This window comes from Rhinichthys klamathensis, unplaced genomic scaffold, assembly GCF_029890125.1.
Source record: "Rhinichthys klamathensis goyatoka isolate OS25496 unplaced genomic scaffold, OSU_Roscu_1.1 h1tg000216l_1, whole genome shotgun sequence".
Lineage (NCBI taxonomy): Eukaryota > Metazoa > Chordata > Actinopteri > Cypriniformes > Leuciscidae > Rhinichthys > Rhinichthys klamathensis.
The window spans coordinates 567,873-590,063 of record NW_026606741.1 but is presented as its reverse complement, the minus strand read 5'-3'; the positions used below and the strand labels follow the sequence as shown (position 1 = coordinate 590,063).

Here is a 22,191-nt window from a genome sequence, read left to right as displayed (position 1 = left end):
AGCGCGCGCAGCGAGGGAGAGAGCGAGAGACCTTGCGCGTGTGTGTGCAAATGTGCGTGTGTGCCTTATGAAGCGCATGTAAACCCCACCCCCATCAACAAAACCGAAAAATCAGTCCGGATATTTTTTATGAGCACTGAAAAGAGCACTGAAAACATTAAAATGAGCACCACATCCAAGTGTGATAGGGCTCATTTGAGTAGCCTACCAAACATTTTACAGTGTAGATACTCTGTAAGAACCAGATCAAAATTGTTGTGCATTGAATGTGCACTCCTGCAATTTCCATGTTACAAAAAAGAATCGTTCAATTAGTCGTTAGATTAGTCGACTAATCGATAAAATAATCGACAGACTAATCGTTTAATTAATAATCGTTTACCCCAGCCCTATTAATTATATTTAATTTATACAGTGAAGACTATATGCAGTGTTATTTTACATTTGATTATTCAATGTCTGACTCTGTACCTTACGGAAGCGCATTCACTTGAGGAAAAAAAAATCTACTCTGTTTTTCTGAATTAACGAGTTAATTATCTCAGAATTAAAAGATAATTTTTCATGGGAAAAAAGTTTTTGCTCTGTTTTTCTGAATTAACGAGTTAATATCACAGAATTAGAATTAGAGAATTGTTTCTTGAAAAACATTTTTTCACTCTGTTTTTATGAATTAATGAGTTACTCATAATTTTGAGATAATTAAGTCATTAATTCAGAAAAACAGAGCAAAAACTTTTTTCCATGAAAAATTATCTCGTAATTCTGAGATAATTAACTCGTTAATTCAGAAAAACAGAGTAGATTTTTTTCCTCAAGTGAATGCAATACGCTTCCGTAGTACCTGGATACAGTTAGATTTGCCTAGAAAAAAAAAAGAGGCAAAGAGGCTTTGTTCTATTGTATTTATCTATACTTGTATTTTTTTACTTTCTATGCCAATTTACTTCATTACAAAATCATCCCAGTCATTCTAGAATGAATGATTCATTCTTTCCAAATAGAGCTATTCAAGTCATCTGGTGAAATTGCTTTCATATCGCAGAAAAATAAAATAACGCAATGTCATTTGTTCCTACTATCGTGCAAAACACACACACACACACACACACACACACACACACACACCCTTCAGATTCACTGTCTTTCAGCTGAAGGATGCATTAGAAAAGACACATTACCGTCCTCCCTAACAATAACTGCAATTCATCTATTCTACACAGGTCACAGATATGGCTAAAACATAATCCACCAAAATGATATGTGGAGATTTTTTTTTTTTTTAAACGCGCTTTAAACAAACACAACAGTAGACAAAGCAACTCGTAATCCGAAAACAGGCATAAGTTTAGGGCAGAAAGCAAACTTACATAAATCAGTCCACAATAGAAAACAGGACAGGCAGCAAAGAATCACGAAGAGAATAAACAGTCCAAGAGTAATCCACGAGAAGACAAAACCACAGGAAGAAACGCTCAGAGATGTTCACCAGAGCAACACAAAACTTCTCAATGAGGATCTTCTTCTTCATCTGTGGTTTTTTACTGGCAGTTTGCAAACAAAGTGCATTACCGCCATCTTCTGGATTGAGGTGTGAACTCATTGGGATTTAATTGTATATGTTACTATAGACGACAGGAGGAATCTCGGAAACGATGCTTACAAGGTTGAGAATAGGTATGTAGGCCTTTATCGCATCACAATAGAACGCCGGAAGTAGCCGTCAAAAATAGCTGAAGCAGTGTACTGCGTCTTCCGGTTATTGCGTTCGAAATGGCTGCCTGTAATTGCTGGACAACTTCGCTCTCGCATCTCCCAAAAGTTGGCCAAGACGATGTGGTGCGACTCGTGAATGAACACTCAAAGGTAAAATCATCCAAGTTGGAGAAAGGATACAAGTTCTTCTACGAGAATTTTGTCTTCAATTATAGAGGTAAGTAGCTTGAATTCTGTTCTGTTGGCGAGTTATCGCTAGCTTGTTATGTTTAGTAAGCTATTCGTCAGCTTGTTAGATAGGTTCACTTCAAATACAGTGTATCCTATTTGAATAATTCGAACAATGTGACTTTTTTGCTTTCACTTGAGTATGTCAGTGTCAGTGGTCATTAAACTTTTGCCTGAGGTAACGTCTAGCTAACGTTAATGACCCGATGTTTTGATGATCACTTTGGCTACATTAACGTTCCGAAATGCCGTTGCGGCAGTTTAAGGCCACGTCCACACGAAGCCGGTGCGTTCCCTATCCGATATTTTTTTTCCCTCGTTCTAAAAATAAATTCCGTAAACACGGCGCCGTCTCCAAAAATATCTGCGTACACACGAAACCACTGAAACGCAATATTATCTGTCTGCAGTCCCGGAGGCTGCATTTTCGAGAAGGGTCTGGCTGCAGACTTGCACTCTCAGACTTGCACGCTCAGACTTGCACGCTCAGACACGAGCGCTTCCGCTGCAAGTGACGTCACTTGCAGTCGACACCTGCTCTCCGCTACCGGCTGTGGCGTCACTTGCAATCCCTTGTTCTCCGTGTTATTTCACAGAGTCGATTGATGCCAGATTTGAAGATAGCCAGCAAGTGGTGTTTGGATCAATCTAGTGCACTGTATGGTTCTGTTCATTTGCCCAAAGTAGAGTGTATGGAGGAACAAGACGTTGCGGAAGCCATTGAGAGATTAGAGAAGGCTGAGTTTCCACAGGACAGAATCGATGCTCTGGAACCCTTTTGCTTCATCTTTACTGTAATGAATGACATGCAAATGTTTCTTGAACATGTAGTCGATGTCATGAAATTAAAGGTAAACTGTCGAACTACACTAGAGCAAAGTGAATAATGTGCTAATGTGTTTTTATATATGTTGTATATTGTCTATTTCTACCTTGTATTTGTCTGTTTTGCACATTAACTGTGTGTAATAACTGTAAATTGACATTTACAATAAAAAGAAAAAAAATGCATCATCTTGATGTTTTACATCTACAAACTGTTCCCACAAAGTTAGGAGCATGAAATTGTCCAAAATGTCTTGAAAATAATTAAATATATAATAATAGTAAAAATAATTTCTTTCTTTCTCAAAACTGAGTTTTGATTTCTAAGTGATCAATTTCTTTCTTTCTCAAAACTGAGTTTTGATTTCTAAGTGATCAATTTATGTACAAGTGTTTTCCCACATGATTGGCTGTAGGTCATCAGTAAATTAATGTGGCATTTAAATGCCAGTGTTTCCCAAATGAAACACAAGAGCTGTTAGTTTTGAATGATGTGTGTAATGTAGAGAAATGTGTTTAGAGTTTTGCAAATAGTTTGTTTTTCAAATGCAAACTGAGTGCAAAGCATATAATGTCCTTGTATTTTTGCAGGCTTGGTCTAAAGATTGGGTACATGAGTGAATGGTTTCACTGAGTGAGCCTCAAATTCCACTTGTAGTGTTTTAGCAATTTGAAAAAAACTGTCAACAAAATGACAAATGACACCTTAACACGACCAAAATGAGCGTGTCTACGCGTTCAAAAGAAACACGTAAAAAATTGCCGCGGACAAACACTTCGTGTTGACGCGGTCAAATTTCACGCGTTTCGTTTAAAGACTATTACGATCGCGTTCCGTAGAGATCAGGCGTCGATTGCAAGTGACGTCACTTGCAGAGGAAGCGCTCGTGTCTGAGAGTGCAAGTGACGTCACTTGCAGAGGAAGCGCTCGTGTCTGAGCGTGCAAGTCCGAGAGTGCAAGTGACGTCACTTGTCTGCAGCCAGACGCTATTGGCATTTTCAGGACCCCACTTCTAGGACCGCATTTCTAGGACCCTAGTTTTTTGTGACAGCGCCACCTACCGAGTCGGAGAACCGCAGTCCCAGGAACGCATTTCCAGGATCCTAGTTTTGGAGGACCGAAAAAAGTGCCACCAAGGCAGTATTTCCACCCAGTTTGAACTACATTAGAGTTTTTTTTAAAGTTGTATTACACCCACATACTACTTTCTTTATTGCAATTAAACCAGGTTCCTAGGAATGTTGAGAAATGAATGATTGGGTCTAAGTAGCATACTATATAATAACTCAAGTAAAATAAACAAGGAATCATGTTATAGCCTTTTCAGTCACTAGATGGACCACATTTTCAAGTACAGAGGGAAGACAAGGATGACTCTGGGGGTAGATTTAAGATTGTGTATTTTACAAAATAATATATAACACCTGAACTTGAACACACTAAATATTTTACAAAATAATATATAACAACTGAACTTGAACACACAAAAACAAAATTGATCATGATGTGAACCACATAGACAGAACTGCAATGGATGGACAAACACATGGACAACATCATCACTGACTCCTAAGAGAGAGAAAGAGAAGTGAATTAAATAAGGAACATTTAGTTGAACATGTTCTACTCTCTAATTTTAAATTTCATATTTAAAAGATCTTAGTTACCACAGAGTAATGATAAAAATAATGATATCAATCTTCATACCAATTAATGTTCATAATACAATTATTGCATACTGTTCAAAGATTTGGGGGGAAAAACAATATTTTGATGTTGTGGGAACAAAGGTTCTAGAAACACTCATGTCAATAAAGCCCATCTGAACTGAGAAAAAAATGATAGAGAGAGATGCAAGAAACCTGAATAGAAATAACATTATTGACACGACTTTTCCTGACCATATATAATATTTAAAGCACACATTGTGATGTATGCAGCAGCACTACCAACTTTATAAAACCATGTCAAAATGAAGAGACACATAACATGTATTGTGGGTAACGTTAAACAGGCTGACTGTGAGCACGTGACAGTGAAAACATTAAGATTATTTTAACTGAATTAAAATGGAAAAACAATGAGTAATTAACAAGCTTTCAGAACGAACATGCTACAGTTTATTGTGCTGTAAATAAGTCAACACATGCTTATCATGCAACAGTTCAACAATTCATTTTCCAGCATTAGAGGCTAATATATGATGGCTATGCATTCAAGACTGTTTAGCAAATCACCAGCACGTTGGCAACGTTAACTTTCCAATGAAATGCATCACAATTGTTTTTAAAGTTAAACAAATAAAAATTGATTCGCATTTGATACTCACACTCTGAATGTCATCCATCTTCGCTGGTCCTCTAATTCGGTAGGTGGCGCTGTCACTAAAAAACTAGGGTCCTAGAAATGCGGTCCTAGAAGTGGGGTCCTGAAAATGCAGCCTCCGGGACTGCAGGCAGATGCTACTCCTGAAACGAGTCAAAACGATGTAGTATACATCCCAGACCAGTATGTGGCACTGTAATTCTGCCATAGAGATACACTAAAAATGCGAGAAAAAGACTTAGAGCATGCGCATAAACCTTGCGCGCTGTAGGCTACTATACATATACAGTAAAAAAAAAATACTATACAAATTAGGCACAGTAGCTTCTTCTTTTCTTTTTTACCAAGAACTTTATTGAACAACCATAAATGGCCTGGTACAAAATAGGGAGTCACGATATTCGATTTGTTGCTGTTACGTGAGCAGTGTCTGACTAGTCGACACGTGGGGTGATGACATCATCGTTTCACAAAATATACGGATTGGCCGTACACACGAAAACGCAAGGGTGTCGTTTTCAGATTTATCCACTCTGGGACCCGGTTTCAAAAAATAGCGGTTTCAGTCTCCCAAAACGCCGGATCCGTGTGGACGAAACGCCAATACGATAAAATGTATACAGCGAAACGCGTCTTCGTGTGGACGGGCCCTAAGAATCACAGCCAAAGGTTAAGTTGTATGTGGTTAAACATTTAATCCTTTTTCAGTATGATGTGTGACTATTTCCCCCTTTTAATGCAGTGTCAGATTTAGTGAGTGAGGAAGTGGTAGTGCAGGCGAGCTGCTACCGTTCTATGCGAAAGAATGAAGAGCCACATACACTTCAGGTTACATTGATTGTCAGGAAGTTCAGGCCGAAATCATGCTCTAGTTCCTACCTTACTCGTCAACATGCGTTACTGGCTTTCTGTAGTCTTTTGTTTATCAACAGGACATCATGTAGATAGTAGCCTAATCTTTCTGATCCTTGATGGATTTCATCAGATTTACAGTTTGGATCCAGACAGTGCTACAGTACCAAATTACGGTACCAAATTACCCCAAACTTGTAATGTGTTGTAGTGAATAGAGCATGGTTTCAGACCTACAAAGGTTCAGGTGCATTTGTTCAGTATGTTTTTGTTTCTTCTGCTGTTGCAGATGCTCTTTTTGTTGTTCCATATATCTGCTGTTGCAGATCTGTACCTTTTTTTTTTTTTTTCGGCTGTTGCCTTAATTTTGTTCAACCTAGTTTTACAATAATGTAGTGTCAAATAAATGCTAATTACTGTATAGGCTAAACATCCAAACTTTCCCTCAAGTAAATGTTCTCAGTTTCTAGATTGTGCTGCATGCCGTTAGACCTGTGGAGTTAAATGGATGCTCCTGCTCGTGTGCTGCTGGAATGGCTTTATGCAACCATGTGGTTGCACTCCTGTTTCAAACGGCTCACTACAGCACCATGGGGCTGAAAACTGTGCCAACCCCACTGTCCTGCACCGGTGTGCTTCAATCATGGCACCGTCCAAGGACACAGGTAAGTTTGTCTGATGCAAGTTGTGTCTTTAAAGTTTGTAAGTGCACACTGTTGGAATACTGATTCTGGTGTAGATGTTTCTGCACAGTATATCCATATCCTACACCTCATCCATAAGAATTGTTCACATGGTAATATAAGATGTGTCTGGGTCCCTCAGATATAGCCATACATGCAATTCTAGAATTACTCACACATCACATTTCAGTATACATTTGTTTCCTTCTATTTTGCAGAGCAGCGGTTGCCTGCATAGGATGTACACCTACAATATGACTTGTGTGCTGAATTAAACTGATACACTCTCTCAGACTTGCAACTGAATTTAATTTATTTTTGTGTTGATACAGGGGATTCGTCCCGAACCCACGGATTAACTCGTGGTACGAAAGCCAAAGGCACTAGGACGCAGTAGTGTCAAATCTACTCTGTATCGCGCTTACGCTGGTAAGTTTTAATTACGGTAATTTACTTATAGACTTTTATCACGGCAGAATTGATTACTGGAAGTGCTCGTCGAAGCAGTGTATCGATTCTTCCGGTTATGTATTTTCAATGTGCTTTTGTTAACATCTAGTTGAATAAACGCCTCTGAAAATGTCCAGATTTGTAAATCATCCTGCGGGTGTTCATTTTAAGAGACAGGAGAAGAGATATTTTGATGATTACTGTGTACATGATTTTTCAAACTCAAAGGAACTTGTAGGTTTTTAATCTAACATAAGCCATGGCTCTTAAACATGCGTGAAAATTTCACCCCACGTCAGTGCTCGTCTAAATAGTGACCACAACGCTGCAGTGTGTATGAGGCGAGCACTGATGAATAAGATCAAAATTCATATTTTTATTTATTTGTATTAAATATTTCAGTCATTTTTCATTACACTGTATGTAATTCACACGTTTATTCCAAAATTCGTCGCACTGTTAGGCTGTTAAGAGGAATTCAATTTGTAGGATCGTTACATTTCTTTACGGTAGTTTAAGACATTCATTCAGCTATTTTCATACTGCTCTTACGATAATAGACCATGGTTTTACTACAAATAAAATACAAAATAAAACAACACGTTAATAGTTAAATCATGGTAACCAAAAATCAGCCATATTTTAACCATGTTTATCAGAAAAAAAATCAGTTTAGGATTGTAAATTCAACCGGTATGAAATATGATCAGTAAGAGAAAAACGCTGTTAATGAGAAGACGAGCACTGGACTTCGTCAGGTTAGTTTGGAAATAAATGTATGTATTAATCAGAATGCGCATTTGAAAGGGAAATACATTTACAGGAGGAACATTTCAACTAGTTGAAGATATAATGTAAACATCATAAACACTGACGGTCTCAGTGGTCATCCATCCTGCCTGTCGTTGTCGTCTGCCTTGCCCTACTGTTTTTACTGTGATTCACGCTTCACTCCCTGCTGTTTCAAGTCTTCAGTCCTGTTAATAAAAACCTTGTCTGCTCATTTGCGTCTGGGTCCCATATCTTGCAGAACCCTAACAGTCACACACACACTGACAGTTAGGCTACTGATATTCTGCACTTTAGGTCTCCACCGTGACATGTCCAAATCCTAAAGCCTAAGCTATTGTGCTTTACTGAGCGGGCAGAGTAGCCACGAGATTAATAGGCCTGGGGGTTAGGGACCAGCCATTCAGGGAAGAGTGATTTACCCCTACTAAGCGGACATAGGTCCCGTCTGCTACATATAACAGAGAAATCATTCCGCTCACCAGTGCACGCAACCACACGCACTCACACCCTACTCCACAGATGGACACGGCACACTGTGAAGAACACACCACCACCACTTAGAGGGACTAGAGCCGGCCCCCCTGCCTTTGGCCCCAGATCCTGTGGCACAAGAACAGAGCAATCTTAATATGAGTCACTAAAAAAAGCACACAGAATAATTAAGGCACTGAATTGCTCTATGTTGATTTTAAATTAAACAAAAAAACCCAACAAGATAAGAATTAACAAAACTGGAAAAGAAATGTACAAGGCCTATTTGCCCCCAAATTACAAATCATGAATTAAACAAAATAAATCAACCAAAAAGAGTTAAAGAGATGCAAAAGCACGACAATGAATCTTAGTGTACAGAGAAATTAACCAAATTGAGCTCAACAGTTTACAGGAAAATACAGTAACTGGTTTTAACAGTATACAGGAAATAAACCAAACCGATCTCAATCAGGTTACAATAATTAACTAAGCAGCAAAACAAACTACAAACTAGAAAAATACCAAAAAATAATGAAATTTCATTTAATAAGAAATCAAATAAGCAGCACAAAATAAATACACTGCACACCGAACCCCAAAAGAAAGATAAAACTCTTTGCAAAAATAGAAAACCAAAAAAAGAAGAAACAGAATCAGAATATGCAAAGGCAAAAAGCAAAGAGTTTCACGTATATTCAAATGTAAATCAAGCCAACTTAACCAAAACAACAGAAAAATAAAAAAATGTACATCAACCAAAAAGAGTTAAAGAGATATTTCTCTTACTCTGGTCATCCTATTTGTAGTTTTCTTATTATTACCTTTTCTGGTCTTCTTTTGAGATTGAGCATCAGAGGAAGCGAGTGAAATGTCACCCACATGTACTGTTTCGATCACAGGATACAGGCAGAGTATGGGTTCTTCCATGTCCATCTCAGTATGAAATCGGGAAGAAATGAAAGGCTCACCTGGTGGTTCTATGACCGGGGAAAAACCCCTCACATCAAGAGCGATTTCTCCGCCAACGAGCAGTCATGGCAACTGCAGCGCGTTCCATAACACCAACCAGCTCAGCATACACGGGGCAGGATCTATCCGATTATCACCACCCTCATCAGCCATCTCCTGTTTGTCCGGAAGAGCACTCGCTGCCGGACTAAGTTTTTATTTTTTTACTTTTACCATCAAACTTTCATCATCCACCTGCAGCTTACCCTCGCCAGCCGCTGCATAGTCTGAAAGGATTACACCCCTCTCAAGGCGATCGGCGAGCTTCATCTGGGAACCTCACATCCAGATGAGAGCCGAGCGTGCGTGAGAAAAATGCTCACAATTTGTACAGTCAGTTCCCTCGAGAACTGCCTGTGTGCGCTCTTCCTTCCCAGAAATATAAACCCGGCATCTTCCTTTCCAGATAGACACACCCGGCTTCAGATATCTTAAGCACTGGTCTGCAAACTTCTGAAAGCACTCAGCCTTCTCAGTGCATTTCATAATTACCTGATTTTCAAAGCGGTTACTGACAAAACAGTCCCTGAAGACGAAAAAGGTGATTGTCATTTTTGCAAGGCGCCCTTTCATACTTCCAGGCAGTGGCGGATTTAGCAAATTGGGGGCCCAAAGCGAAGGTACGTATGCCAGACCACCTGAGGGTTCCACAGTCAGTTGACCATTTTAAAAAAGGCTTAAAGACTTTTCTATTTAAAAATAGCTACAACTAATGCTGAACTTAACTGTTTTTACGTTTTCCTTTTCTTGCCCCTGTTTTTACTTTTGAAATAGGTTTGCTGTAGCACTTTGAGATTTGTTCGCAAATGAAAAGTGCATTACAAATAAAATTTATTATTATTATTATTATTACCTGTCTTTGCCAAAATGCCAGGAAAACCAGCACTGTTTATTCTTTTTTCAAGATCAAATCAATGTAGCGATTATACGCACGTATAAATATAATTAATTATTATTCATAACGGATTATGATCAATAATTAATAATTGAATTATTTTCAGAATTTACTGTAGCAAAATCAATAGTATGATCAGTTTATCAGTTCATCCAATGAACGGAAAGCATAAACAATTATTAATTCTAGGAAATATAATATCTTCTTGGCCAAGAAAGACTAATTCCCAGCTAACAGCTAAATTAAGAAATAAATCAAGGGTCAAAGCATGGGTAACTTAGATCGAAGTTCAAGACAATAAATCTGTAAGCACATAACACAAGTAATGCTTCTCTTTTCAAATACAAACAATACTTTATTGATTATAAGCCTATGACTAACACACATAAAACTAATATAACACAAACACACGCACACGCATTCATACAAGTTGAAGAAAGACAGAGAGTGAGGAAGAATGAGTTTTAGGAGTTAGATGGTGAGATCCCAAGTTTCTATATGCACTTAAAAGACATGACCTGAACGAACCATCAATAATTAATTTCACCCTTGTATCGTTTCTTAGGCGGGTAATTCAATTTGATATTAAAATGCACCTGCAGTTTCAGCTAAAAGTCTGGAGGTACTTGCTTGTCCTTGCTTTGGGGTTCCCTTTTGTCGTGAAGGAGGTTCCCGGGTCCGTGGTTTGGCTGGCGGTCTCCTCGTGCTTGATAGATCTTGGGCAGCCAGTCACGTGGTGTGTTGGCGGATGGATGAAAGTCTTTGAAGTTGGAAGCGTGTTGCAGTCGAAACGTTTTAAACGAAACTTTGCAGCAAAACTTAACTTAGAACCGAGACTTTTAACGGAAAAGAAACAAACTAAGAAAAGAAAGAAAAGTGTGACGAGATGGCTTGAATTAAATCTGTTTTAACCCATATCTTGATTTGGGTCATTTGTCTCTGCGTCTTCATGGTTACTATAACCATCGTCGGCTCCACCCGGCTTGTTCTGCCGAAAGAGAGCATCACAAGAGCATCACAAGAGAGTCACAAGAGAGCAGAGGGCAAGAGAGCATCACAAGAGCATCACAAGAGCGGATCACAAGAAGCAGGGATTCTGTGTTCGGGTCTAAGATTTTAAACTCAAAATGTTTGTCCCGCCTCCTGGAGGAATTCGGAATTCGGACAATAAGATACTATATGGTTATTTGAGAAGGGGGTCTTTCCGACCCCCCCCCCCCCCCCCCCCCCCCCCCAGCTTGAACAGAGGATTCAGTTTAGACATAATTTCCATTTTAAGAACATAAACATTTTTACACAGATTACAATCAAGCCACCTATTGAATTAAAAACATACGAGCATAATGATAGGAAACACGACACTTTCATTCCAGTATCTCTAATATTTAAAACAATTACATGACTTAGATGTGATCTAAGCAGAATAGACACATACAGGGGTTGTAAACACAATATATAATTATGTTACATGATTTTGATTATGGGTCAGTCAAGAATTGTTCTGGGATGAGTTTATTGGTATTGGAGAATTGGAGGAAAGTCCTTATATATGTGTGTGTGTGTGTGTGTGTGTGTGTGTATCCTCATGGTCAGCATTTGTCTCATCCGTGGTGTGTACCACGTGAGGGTTTAGTTCGCAAATGGCTGTCTTCAAGACAAAGGGTATTTTGTATGCAAGTCCACTTTTTCAGCCTTAAGGAGATATAATAATTGATGAGGGGAAAACTAGCTCGGGACCCTGAATGGTTCAGTCTGTTTAGTCGCAGGGGTCAGGTGACTTCTTGTTAGGGCCTCTTGTTTTACCATTTCTGAACAGATCTGTTCTTGCCAAATTATAAAACATTGACAACGTCCTTCCTTTAGTTAAGATTATGTATGACAGCTTCACTTGTGTGGGTTTCATTCTCGTTGTCGCTACATCAATATCAATATAACCAGCAAGACAAGTAGTTAGGGTAAACCCCCACAAACAGCCATATACCTAGCAAATATTGCCAAGATGAATAACTGACTTTGTATGAGTGAGTGAGGTTGCAATTGGCATTGCACTTGAGATTGACATTTCAAACATTCTACAAACAAACATTTTTATATTAGTTTATATATTTTATAATGTAATAATTTCACAGCTTATCTACAAATGAATGCAGAGACAACATAAAGACAGTATATTTTAAATACTTGTTTAATGGCATCTTTTTACGAATGAAGGTCAGTAGACCTATCACTGATACTAATGCTATTGATGTCTGGAAAAAATTATGCAGCATAAATGTTAGATTTCTTCTAAGTATTTACAATAATTGTTTAAGACAAAAAAAAAAGTTTTATTAATAGAGAATTAATGGCACCCCTGGTAAACATGTTCAAAACTGGCTGTAAAAAATAAATCTGCATCGTGTATCCTTTTGATCTTTCAATAAAAAAATTGCCAAAAATCTAACCTTTCATTGAAATAAAAGAATTGACAGTGTGTAGGGTGGGTGGGGAAAATCACATTATGAAATAAATTTTTTTCTCCAAAACACGTTGCATACATTTTAGCAAAAAGAACACAGTGTAAACAAAAGTTTATCACCTTTAATAAGAGTCCAATTAACTGAAAACGCTTAAAAGGTTGTTTTTTAATTACTTATAAAAATAACTATAATTAATTGTAATTACATACAATACACATTGTGGGGCGTCATTGTTCTGCCTTTTTTCTTTAGACCAAAAAAAAAAAAAAAGAAATTTCGGCCGATAATTTTCGGGTTTAATGATATAGTTAACAAATGTTACAATTAAAAAATGAATCGAATTCAGGGAATTGTTGTTGATTTATGAACATATACCTGATTGTTGTTGTTTTTCTGCATTTCTTTCCAGTCTCTTTTCATTTTGGTATTTTTTATTTTCTTTGAGTAAGTGTTCAATTAAAATAATTTTCAATCATTTTCTTGTTCTCCAACATATAAAACACAAATCTTGTGGCATTCACAGCAACACTAGTTTATTAGTTAACTAACTACACATTTACTCTAACAAATCTCTATCTAATCTAACAAAACATTTGCTCACTGTGACACAGAACAATGCTTTCTAATATGAGTCACTAGATTCTTTGATTGGGTGAAACTCTTCTCACACTGAGTACAGGCGTACGGCTTCTCTCCAGTATGAACTCGCTCGTGTGATTTCAGGTTTCCAGAATGAGTGAAACTCTTGTCACAATATGAGCACTTGTAAGGTTTTTCTCCAGTATGAACTCGTTGATGCCGTTTCAGATCACCAGATGTAGTAAATCTCATCCCACAGTCAAAGCACATATAATCTCTCACTTCATTGTGTGTTTTCTGGTGCAGTTTAAAACTGTTCAGCCATGAAAAACTCTTTCCACAGAGAGAACACACATAAGGCTTCTCATCTGAATGAACTTTCAGGTGAGATTTTAGATTTGATGATGAAATAAAATCTTTACCACACTGATCACAGTTAAATATTTTTTCTCCAGAGTGAATCCGCAGATGAACACTGAGAGTTGATGCTTGAGAAAAACTCTTTCCACACTGAGAGCATGTATACGGTTTCTCTCCAGTGTGAATTCTCATGTGTTTGTTAAGGTTTCCTTTCTGTGTGAAACTCTTTCCACACTGAGTGCAGGTGTGCGTCTTTTTGGTTTTTGTTCTTTTTATTGTAAAGTTACGATGTTCCTCCTCCACTTCATTCAGTTCTTGTCTTTGCTCTTTCACTCTCACCTGGTCTAAAATACACAGAAATACAGTTAGAATCAGTTCAAGTGAACCCTTATTTAATAGCAGAAAGCAACAGAGATCAGGGGCCTCATGTATCAACACTGCGTACACACAAAAACACGGCGTACGCCAGCTTTCACGTTCACGACCAGATGTACTAACAGTGAAATTAACGTAAGAATGTGCGTTCCTCCAAGTAAACTTCATGTCTGGCGTACGTACATTTGTCGTGATTTTTGTCCGTTGGCGTAGGGGTGTGCGATATCACGGTTTTTGATCGTGGACGATTAAAATGTCTCCACGATCTGCTTTTGAAGAAATATCGTAGTATCGTGCATTTTATCAGTTGCAGTTCTGGCGCCGAGCTCCGTCTCAACATACAACAAATGTTAACGCAAAAGAACGGGACACTGCAGTTCACAGAAGTTCATTATTTGCATGTGCTTTAAAGCCTTGCTGGTTAAACATGTAATTCACGTGCTGATGCGCTGTTCTGACGTGTGCTTTCTGAGCGCATACACCCGAAGCACACGGGCACTAAAAGCCTGTCTAACAGCGTCTGTTTACTGGACTACGTTATAAGTTATCTTTCGAGTCTTATTGCGCTAATATTGTCAAATACACACAAGGTTTACATAAACAAAGTTGGTTATGTCTAAAGTGAAAGCAAACAGAAAAAAAATGAGAGAAAATCTGCTTGTCAAATGCGTGTATATTAGACGCGTCGCGTGCAGTTCTTAAAGCGACAGTAGCCAGTTAGTAAACAAGCTGCCCCTTGTCCTTAAAGAGATAGTTCACCCAAAAATAAAAATTCTGTCATTATTTACTCACTCTAATGTTGTTCCAAACCTGTATTAATTTCTTTCTTCTGTTGAAAATAAAAGTTATTTGGAAGAATGTGGCTAACCAAACAGTTGCTGGTCCCCATTGACTTCCATAGTAGGAAAACATACAAGTCACTGGAGTACAGCAACTGTTTGGTTAGCCACATTCTTCCAAATAACTTTTATTTTCAACAGAAGAAAGACACTTATTCGGGTTTAAAACAACTTGAGAGAGTAAATGATGACAATTAAAATGTTTGGGAGAACTATCCCTTTAATGTTAATAAAACAACAAAACACAAAGAGGAAATCACTCACTGCTCTTGACTGAGAACTTTAGTAGTAGCTTTAATAATAATCAATGTATAATTTATACAGTGAAGTCTATGTTGTTTTATTTTCGTATTCGTTCATTTAGCCTAATTACTTTCTTCAATGCTACTGTTAAATACCCCTACTGTAGCTGAAAAAATAAAGCACTGTTTATTTCATTTGTATATTAAGTTGTGTATGCTTAATGTGTATCTTTGTTCCTAATTCTTAATAACAAAGAAAATAATGATAAAGATTTTTATCTTCGCCACTTTGGCCTAAATTCTGCCATTCTTTTTTCTTTTGTTACCTATAAGGCTTTTTTTTTTTTTAAATAGGGACATTAGTTTGGCTGTAATGCTCAGTCACTTGCAAAATAGTAAAACCAACATGAAAAAGAATCGTGATAAAATCGTTAATCGTGATTTTCCTGAAAAAAATCGTGATATGATATTTTTGCCATATTGCCCACCCCTACGTTGGCGACTCATAGAGGCAATAAAGTGAAGTGGCAAACATTACACTACGAATTGTTCTATCGCACCACCAGCTGTCAGATATTGCTTATAATTTGTAATTGATAAATTATTTGACATATTGTCACACGAGTCTTATTAAAATATTCTATTATGGAATTAAGTAAGAACATATATAAAGCATGTGCAAATTGATACAACCCGTCTAGCAATGGCAGTGTTGGCTTAACTAGGAATAAAAAATAAACTTCATTAATTCGGTCAGTAAAGATAAAAAAAGAAAGTAATATTTTTATTCAGCAAGGACACATTGAATTTGTTTAAAAGTGAGAGTAAATGCATTTATAATGTTGCAAAAGATTATGAGATTTCTATATCTGTTTGATTTAAGTTTTTATTCATTAAAGAATCCTGAAAATACTATATCACGGTTTCCACGAAAATATGAAGCAGAAGCACACCTATTTTCAACACTGATAATACTCAAAAATGTTTCTTGATCATCAAATCATCATATTAGAGTGATTTCTGAAGGATCATGTGACACTGAAGACTGGAGAAATGATGCTGAAAATTCAGCTTTGATCACAGGAATAAATTACACTTTCACACAGAATACATTTTCAGTGAAATTTCGTTTCTTGCTTGCTTTAGCCACGTTCTTGCAGGTTTCTTTTGCCAAATTGGACTAATTACCATATTTAAATTAATTTCATTGGGGGAGGAGACTGGGTGGGGCGTTGTGCTCGTGCGCTCAATTTTACGTTAATTGGGATGTACAAAGAGAATAGGCGTGGGATCCTTCGTACGCAGAGATTCATTCATCTGCTTTTTTTTGTGCGTACGCACATTTACAGCTTTGTCCGTACGCAATGTTTTAGTATGAATTCAACGCAAGTCTTTGTACATGAGGCCCCAGATCTTTCACTTGTTATTCTGTCATTCACTTGTTAACAGTTAAAATTTGTTTGACAACTGCTATAAAGGTTATGTTTATTTATATGCATTTCTCTATCATCCATATGCTTAATAATTCACAGCCACCAAATCATCAATGAAGAATCAAGAATGGACACCAACCTATTTGTTCCTCAGTATCTTCATGTTTTATTCTGGATGGTTCTGGATCACTCATGTCTTCAATCTCCTCTTTAATAAACTCCATCTTTAACAGTCACACAGATTTCAGCTGCTACTCCTGGAGTTTGTCCTTCTCTTGTAGGATGATGGGAATATTCCCAGTATTTATTGGTGAATTGTTGTGGGAGGGGCTTCACTGCAGGTGTGAACTGTGATCACTGTGTTTTTATCCAATCTGCATTTAAAAAGTACAGGGCCATCATGTTAAACTGAGCAGCTGAAAAACCTCTTTGTCTCCAAAAGTTCCCTGTTTTCAGCTCATTCATTATGGTGATGTCTGAGATCTTCTGTAAATTGGCACATTAAATCGTTTTATTGGTGTCAACAGGCTGAAACAAACTACAGCATCATCACCTTTAACTTCAGTTCTTGTCTTTGCTCTTTCACTTCCATCAAGTCTGAAACATTAAAACATATTAGGTTGTTAGAATGAGTTCTGGAGGATAAATGTGAATTTTCAAGTGAACCCTGATTTAATAACAGAAAACAAGTGAAATCTGTGATCAGAGATTAGTTTAGTCTTCCTTTTGTTAAGTCAAAATGTGAATGACAACTGCTGTACAATATTATGATCGAAGTGCATTCATATTCCTAGATTAATTGCTTATTTTTTACAGCTCTTATGATTGGTATCTAAAAATACAGGTGCTGGTCATATAATTGGAACATCATCAAAAAGTTGATTTATTTCAGTAATTCCATTCAAAAAGTGAGACTTGTATATGATATTCATTCATTACACACAGACTGATATATTTCAAATGCATTTAATTTAATTTTAATGATTAAAACTGACAACTAATGAAAACCCCAAATTCAGTATCTCCGAAAATTTTAATATTACTTAAGACCAATGCAAAAAAAGGACTTTTAGAAATGTTGGCCAACTGAAAAGTATGAGCATGTCCAGCACTCAATACTTAGTTGGGATCAATACTCCTTTTGCCTGAATTACTGCAGCAATCAGGGCTGGACTGGGACAAAAAATTGGCCCGGGCATTTTGGCCCAGAGTGGCCCACTATATAACACAACCGAACTTTGCACGCCCTTGAATATGTATACCAACTCCTATTAAAACCACTAATGCCATAAGTGAATAGGAGTGAGTAAGAGTTAACCGATGAAATAACTACTAAGTTGAACAATACTCCACAGTGATGAATCCTAAAGAAAGCTATAAGCTGGGATAGCAATACGGGTTTTTTCCCACAGGATTTTGTGAAATCTGTGGTGAGTGCACCTCTGTCCCTCTGGGGGGATTCGGGGGCATGCTCCCCCGTAAGAAAATTTTGTGCTTTTTAAATGTTAAATTCATCAATCTGGTGCACTTTGAGAGTTCAAAATAAAGAGCTCCAACCCATATTCAGTGTGCAAATTGAACAAAGAAAAACTCAAAACTCTTTTAGTTGTGATATAGTGTCTGTCTACATTATACTACTACTTAATAATAGTTATAATATTAATCCCATGGCAGTAATAGCCATATGTTGTAAAACAAATGCACTGAAAAATAAAAGCAACTTTCATAATTAGTTTCGTACTAATTTCTATACAGAGATAAGCACATGATCTTTTATTTTGACGGAAACGGCATCGAGCTTTTATTTTGAAGAAAAACATGGTTTACAAACTCATTACTCATTATTGTCTCATTACAATTCTAATAAAATGCGTAATCGTCAAATATACAGATGTGGAAATAATGCGTAACTGGGTAGTGGGTTCCTACATAGCGTAAGTGTTCTGGAAGTAGCCTAGTTCTGCTTACCACAGTTCTCTACACTCACTCATCTCTCTCCTTATCCTCCTCACTATCCTCCTCATCAGCCACTTGAAGGGCCTTTGAAGTTTCTTTTTTCACGCTATTTCTCTGCACATTCCTTGCGTTTGTTCTCCATCGCTCTGACTATTTTGACAGATACACACTGACACTGCTCGCTCACTCAGAGCTCAAAGGGGGAGGAGTTTAAAGATGCGATTGGACCAGCCCAGTGTCAATCAAGAAAATAACCAATGGGCCGCTGATCTACGCGTTTCATGCGCCGGTCTGTGAGAAAAAGAAAAACCTACGCTGACTTTTTTGTCCAATGCATTACACCGGCACAAAGATCCCAGTACCGCCAATTAAACAAAACTAAACGCAATGGGTCGCCGATGTACGAGTTTTATGGGCCGTTCAGACAGACAAAAAAAAAAAAAAAAGAAGTATGAGATGTATCGGCCCACAAAGCACGTCGGCCCACCGGGCAAATGCCCGGTATGCCAGATGGCCAGTCCAGCCCTGGCAGCAATGCAGCGTGGCGTGGAGTCGATCAGTCTGTGGCACTGCTCAGGTGTTATGAGAGCCCAGGTTGCTCTGATAGTGGCCTTCACCTCTTCTGCATTGTTGGGTCTGGCGTGTCGCATCTTCCTCTTCACAAAACCCCACAGATTTTCTATAGGGTTAAGGTCAGGCGAGTTTGCTGGCCAATCAAGAACAGTAATACCATGGTCCTTAAACCAGGTACTGGTAGCTTTGGAGTCCTGTTGGAAAATGAAACCTGCATCTCCATAAAGTTGGTCAGCAGCAGGAAGCAGGAAGTGCTCTAAAACTTCCTGGTAGACGGCTGCGTTGACCTTGGACCTCAGAAAACACAGTGGACCAACACCAGCAGATGACATGGCACCCCACACCATCACTGACTGTGGAAACTTTACACTGGACTTCAAGCAACGTGGATTCTGTGCTTCTCCTCTCTTCCTCCAGACTCTGGAACTTTGATTTCCAAAGGAAATGCAAAATTTACAATAACACAATTTCATCAGAGAACATAACTTTGGACCACTCAGCAGCAGTCCAGTCCTGTTTGTCTTTAGCCCAGGCGAGATGCTTCTGACGCTGTGTCTTGTTCAAGAGTGGCTTGACACAAGGAAGGCGACAGCTGAAACCCATGTCTTGCATATGTCTGTGTGTGGAGGTTCTTGAAGCACTGACTCCAGCTGCAGTCCACTCTTTGTGAATCTCCCCCACATTTTTGAATGGGTTTTGTTTCACAATCGTCTCCAGGGTGCGGTTATCCTTATTGTTTGGACACTTTTTTTCTACCACATCTTTTCCTACCCTTCGCCTCTCTATTAATGTGCTTGGACATAGAGCTCTGTGAAGAGCCAGCCTCTTTAGCAATGACCTTTTGTGTCTTGCCCTCCTTGTGCAAGATATCAATGGTCGTCTTTTGGACAGCTGTGAAGTCAGCAGTCTTCCCCATGATTGTGTATCCTACAGAACTAGGCTGCGTTCCAGTCCAAAATTGTCATGCCCTTCACTTGCTAACTTCCCTCCGTCTTGTTCACTCGGATGTACGTCATTGCTTACGTTGCACGAGTGCCCACTACTGGCGGAAACTGAATTGGAACGTCCTAAGCCCTTGATCACTTGGAATCAGCCATGGAGTTGATTTATTATTTACATTTTTTTTCCTTTAAGAATTTGTTTAAAGCAGCATCCAAATGTATATAGGTGTGTTTGGGTTGTTTTAAATTAAATATATATATGTATATATAATTAATATATCAGAGTTGTTGTGGTGGTGGTGATTAGACGAGATCTGCGGTGACGTCACAATCGTGTTGCATTGTGTTATATGGAGCTGCCTGAAGTGTACATATGAAGTAGACTCGCTCCCTCGGACAAAATCGAGGGAACAAGTGTCTGTCCATATAAACGTCCCTTGTCCGCTTCACGAAGTGGAACGCACTTCAAAATGGCAGCAGGGATTCCCCCGAGGGGAAGTGCTTAGGGAAGTTCGCAAGTGCGTGTCTAAAAGTGGACTGGAACGCAGCCCTGGACTGAGAGACCATTTAAAGGCCTTTGCAGGTGTTTTGAGTTAATGAGCTGATTAGAGTGTGGCACCAGGTGTCTTCAATATTGAACCTTTTCACAATATTCTAATTTTCTGAGATACGGATTTTGGGGTTTTCATTAGTTGTCAGTTATAATCATCAAAATTAAAAGGAATGAACACTTCAAATATATCAGTCTGTGTGTAATTAATTAATATAATATCCAAGTTTTGAATGGAATTACTGAAATAAATCAACTTTTTGATGATATTCTAATTATATGACCAGCGTATGTATGCATGCATGTATACCCAGAGAATTCACAGTGTTTTATTACAATAGTATTCTTGTTATAATGGCATGTATATGACAGTTCCAATCATATTAATGTGCATTGCTGTTTGAGCTGCACAAGCTAAAGATGATCACACAATCGAAGCGCTTTACTGCATCGTGCATCAACTCAACCAAACGCATCCTATATTAGATTAATCAGATATATATACACAAAATAAACATATTACAACTTACTATGGCACAGGTGGCTGTGAATGCTCAAGAGAAATTGTCTTTGCATGTCATGAAGGCTTGACTCCAAAAATGTAATCTATCTCTTTGTTCTATTGTATGCTTGTAATTTGTTTATTACTTTCTATGCAGATTTACTACATTAGGCTTCAAAATCACCCCAGTCATTCTATAATGATTCATTTTTTTCCCAGATAGAGCTATTCAAGTCATCTGGTGAAATTGCTTTCATATCGCAATATATACAGCCTACACACACACACTTCTGCTGAAGGATGCATGACAAAAGACACATTAATTCCTCACTAACAATAACTGCAATTCATCTAATACACACGTCACAGATATGGCTAAAAACGTACATTAACATCAAAATGAAAGCTAAACACATTTAAACGAAATTTCCACAGACTTAATCCACCCAAATGATATGTGGAGAATTTTTATTTTTTTTAAACAAACACAACAGTAGAAAAAGCAACTCGTAATCCAAAAACAGGCATAAGTTTAGGGCAGAAAGCAAACTTACATAAATCAGTCCACAATAGAAAACAGTCCAGGACAGGCAGCAAAGAATCACGAAGAGAATAAACAGTCCAAGAGTAATCCACGAGAAGACAGGAAGAAACGCTCAGAGATGTTCACCAGAGCAACACAAAACTTCCCAATGAGGATCTTCTTCTTTCTCTGTGGTATTTGTTGGCAGTTTGCAAACAAAGTGCATTACCGCCATCTTCTGGATTGAGGTGTGAACTCATTGGGATGCCATTTATATACCGTTGCTAAACAAAAAATAAATGAAATAAAATAAAAATCTTAAAACCTAAATCCTGAGTTTCTTTCATAACATCCTTAATTATAGATTTACGTGCCAGGCAAACTCAATAGCTTTTTAAACTCAATCCATTTTCTGTTGCCTTCTCTAGTTCTTTTCTTTTTTCAGAGTACTTTCTACTCATCAAGAGTATGTTTTACATTTCCCACTTCTCCACAATGAATGCATAATCCAGTCCGGTGTTTTCCTAATAACTTTCGGCAGTTTATTAATCTTGTGTGCCCTATTCTCATCCATGTAAGCATAGTTTCCTCCTGTCTTTTTATACTGTTC

The 22,191-nt window shown here is 38.0% G+C and overlaps 1 protein-coding gene and 1 long non-coding RNA gene across 2 annotated transcripts; one reads left to right on the top strand and one right to left on the bottom strand.

The window, feature by feature from the left end:
• The first annotated feature begins 1,733 nt into the window (after window positions 1–1,733).
• Window positions 1,734–7,010, top strand: LOC130097338 (uncharacterized). Its single transcript, XR_008808289.1, has 3 exons — window positions 1,734–1,933; window positions 6,418–6,612; window positions 6,963–7,010. It is a non-coding gene; the product is annotated as an uncharacterized LOC130097338 (long non-coding RNA).
• Window positions 7,011–13,301: 6,291 nt separating this feature from the next.
• LOC130097320 (gastrula zinc finger protein XlCGF7.1-like) lies at window positions 13,302–14,221 on the bottom strand. The gene has a single exon (XM_056264120.1). It carries the CDS (start codon window positions 14,188–14,190, stop codon window positions 13,306–13,308), a length of 885 nt encoding a protein of 294 aa, XP_056120095.1. The 5' UTR covers window positions 14,191–14,221; the 3' UTR covers window positions 13,302–13,305.
• Window positions 14,222–22,191: the final 7,970 nt, after the last annotated feature.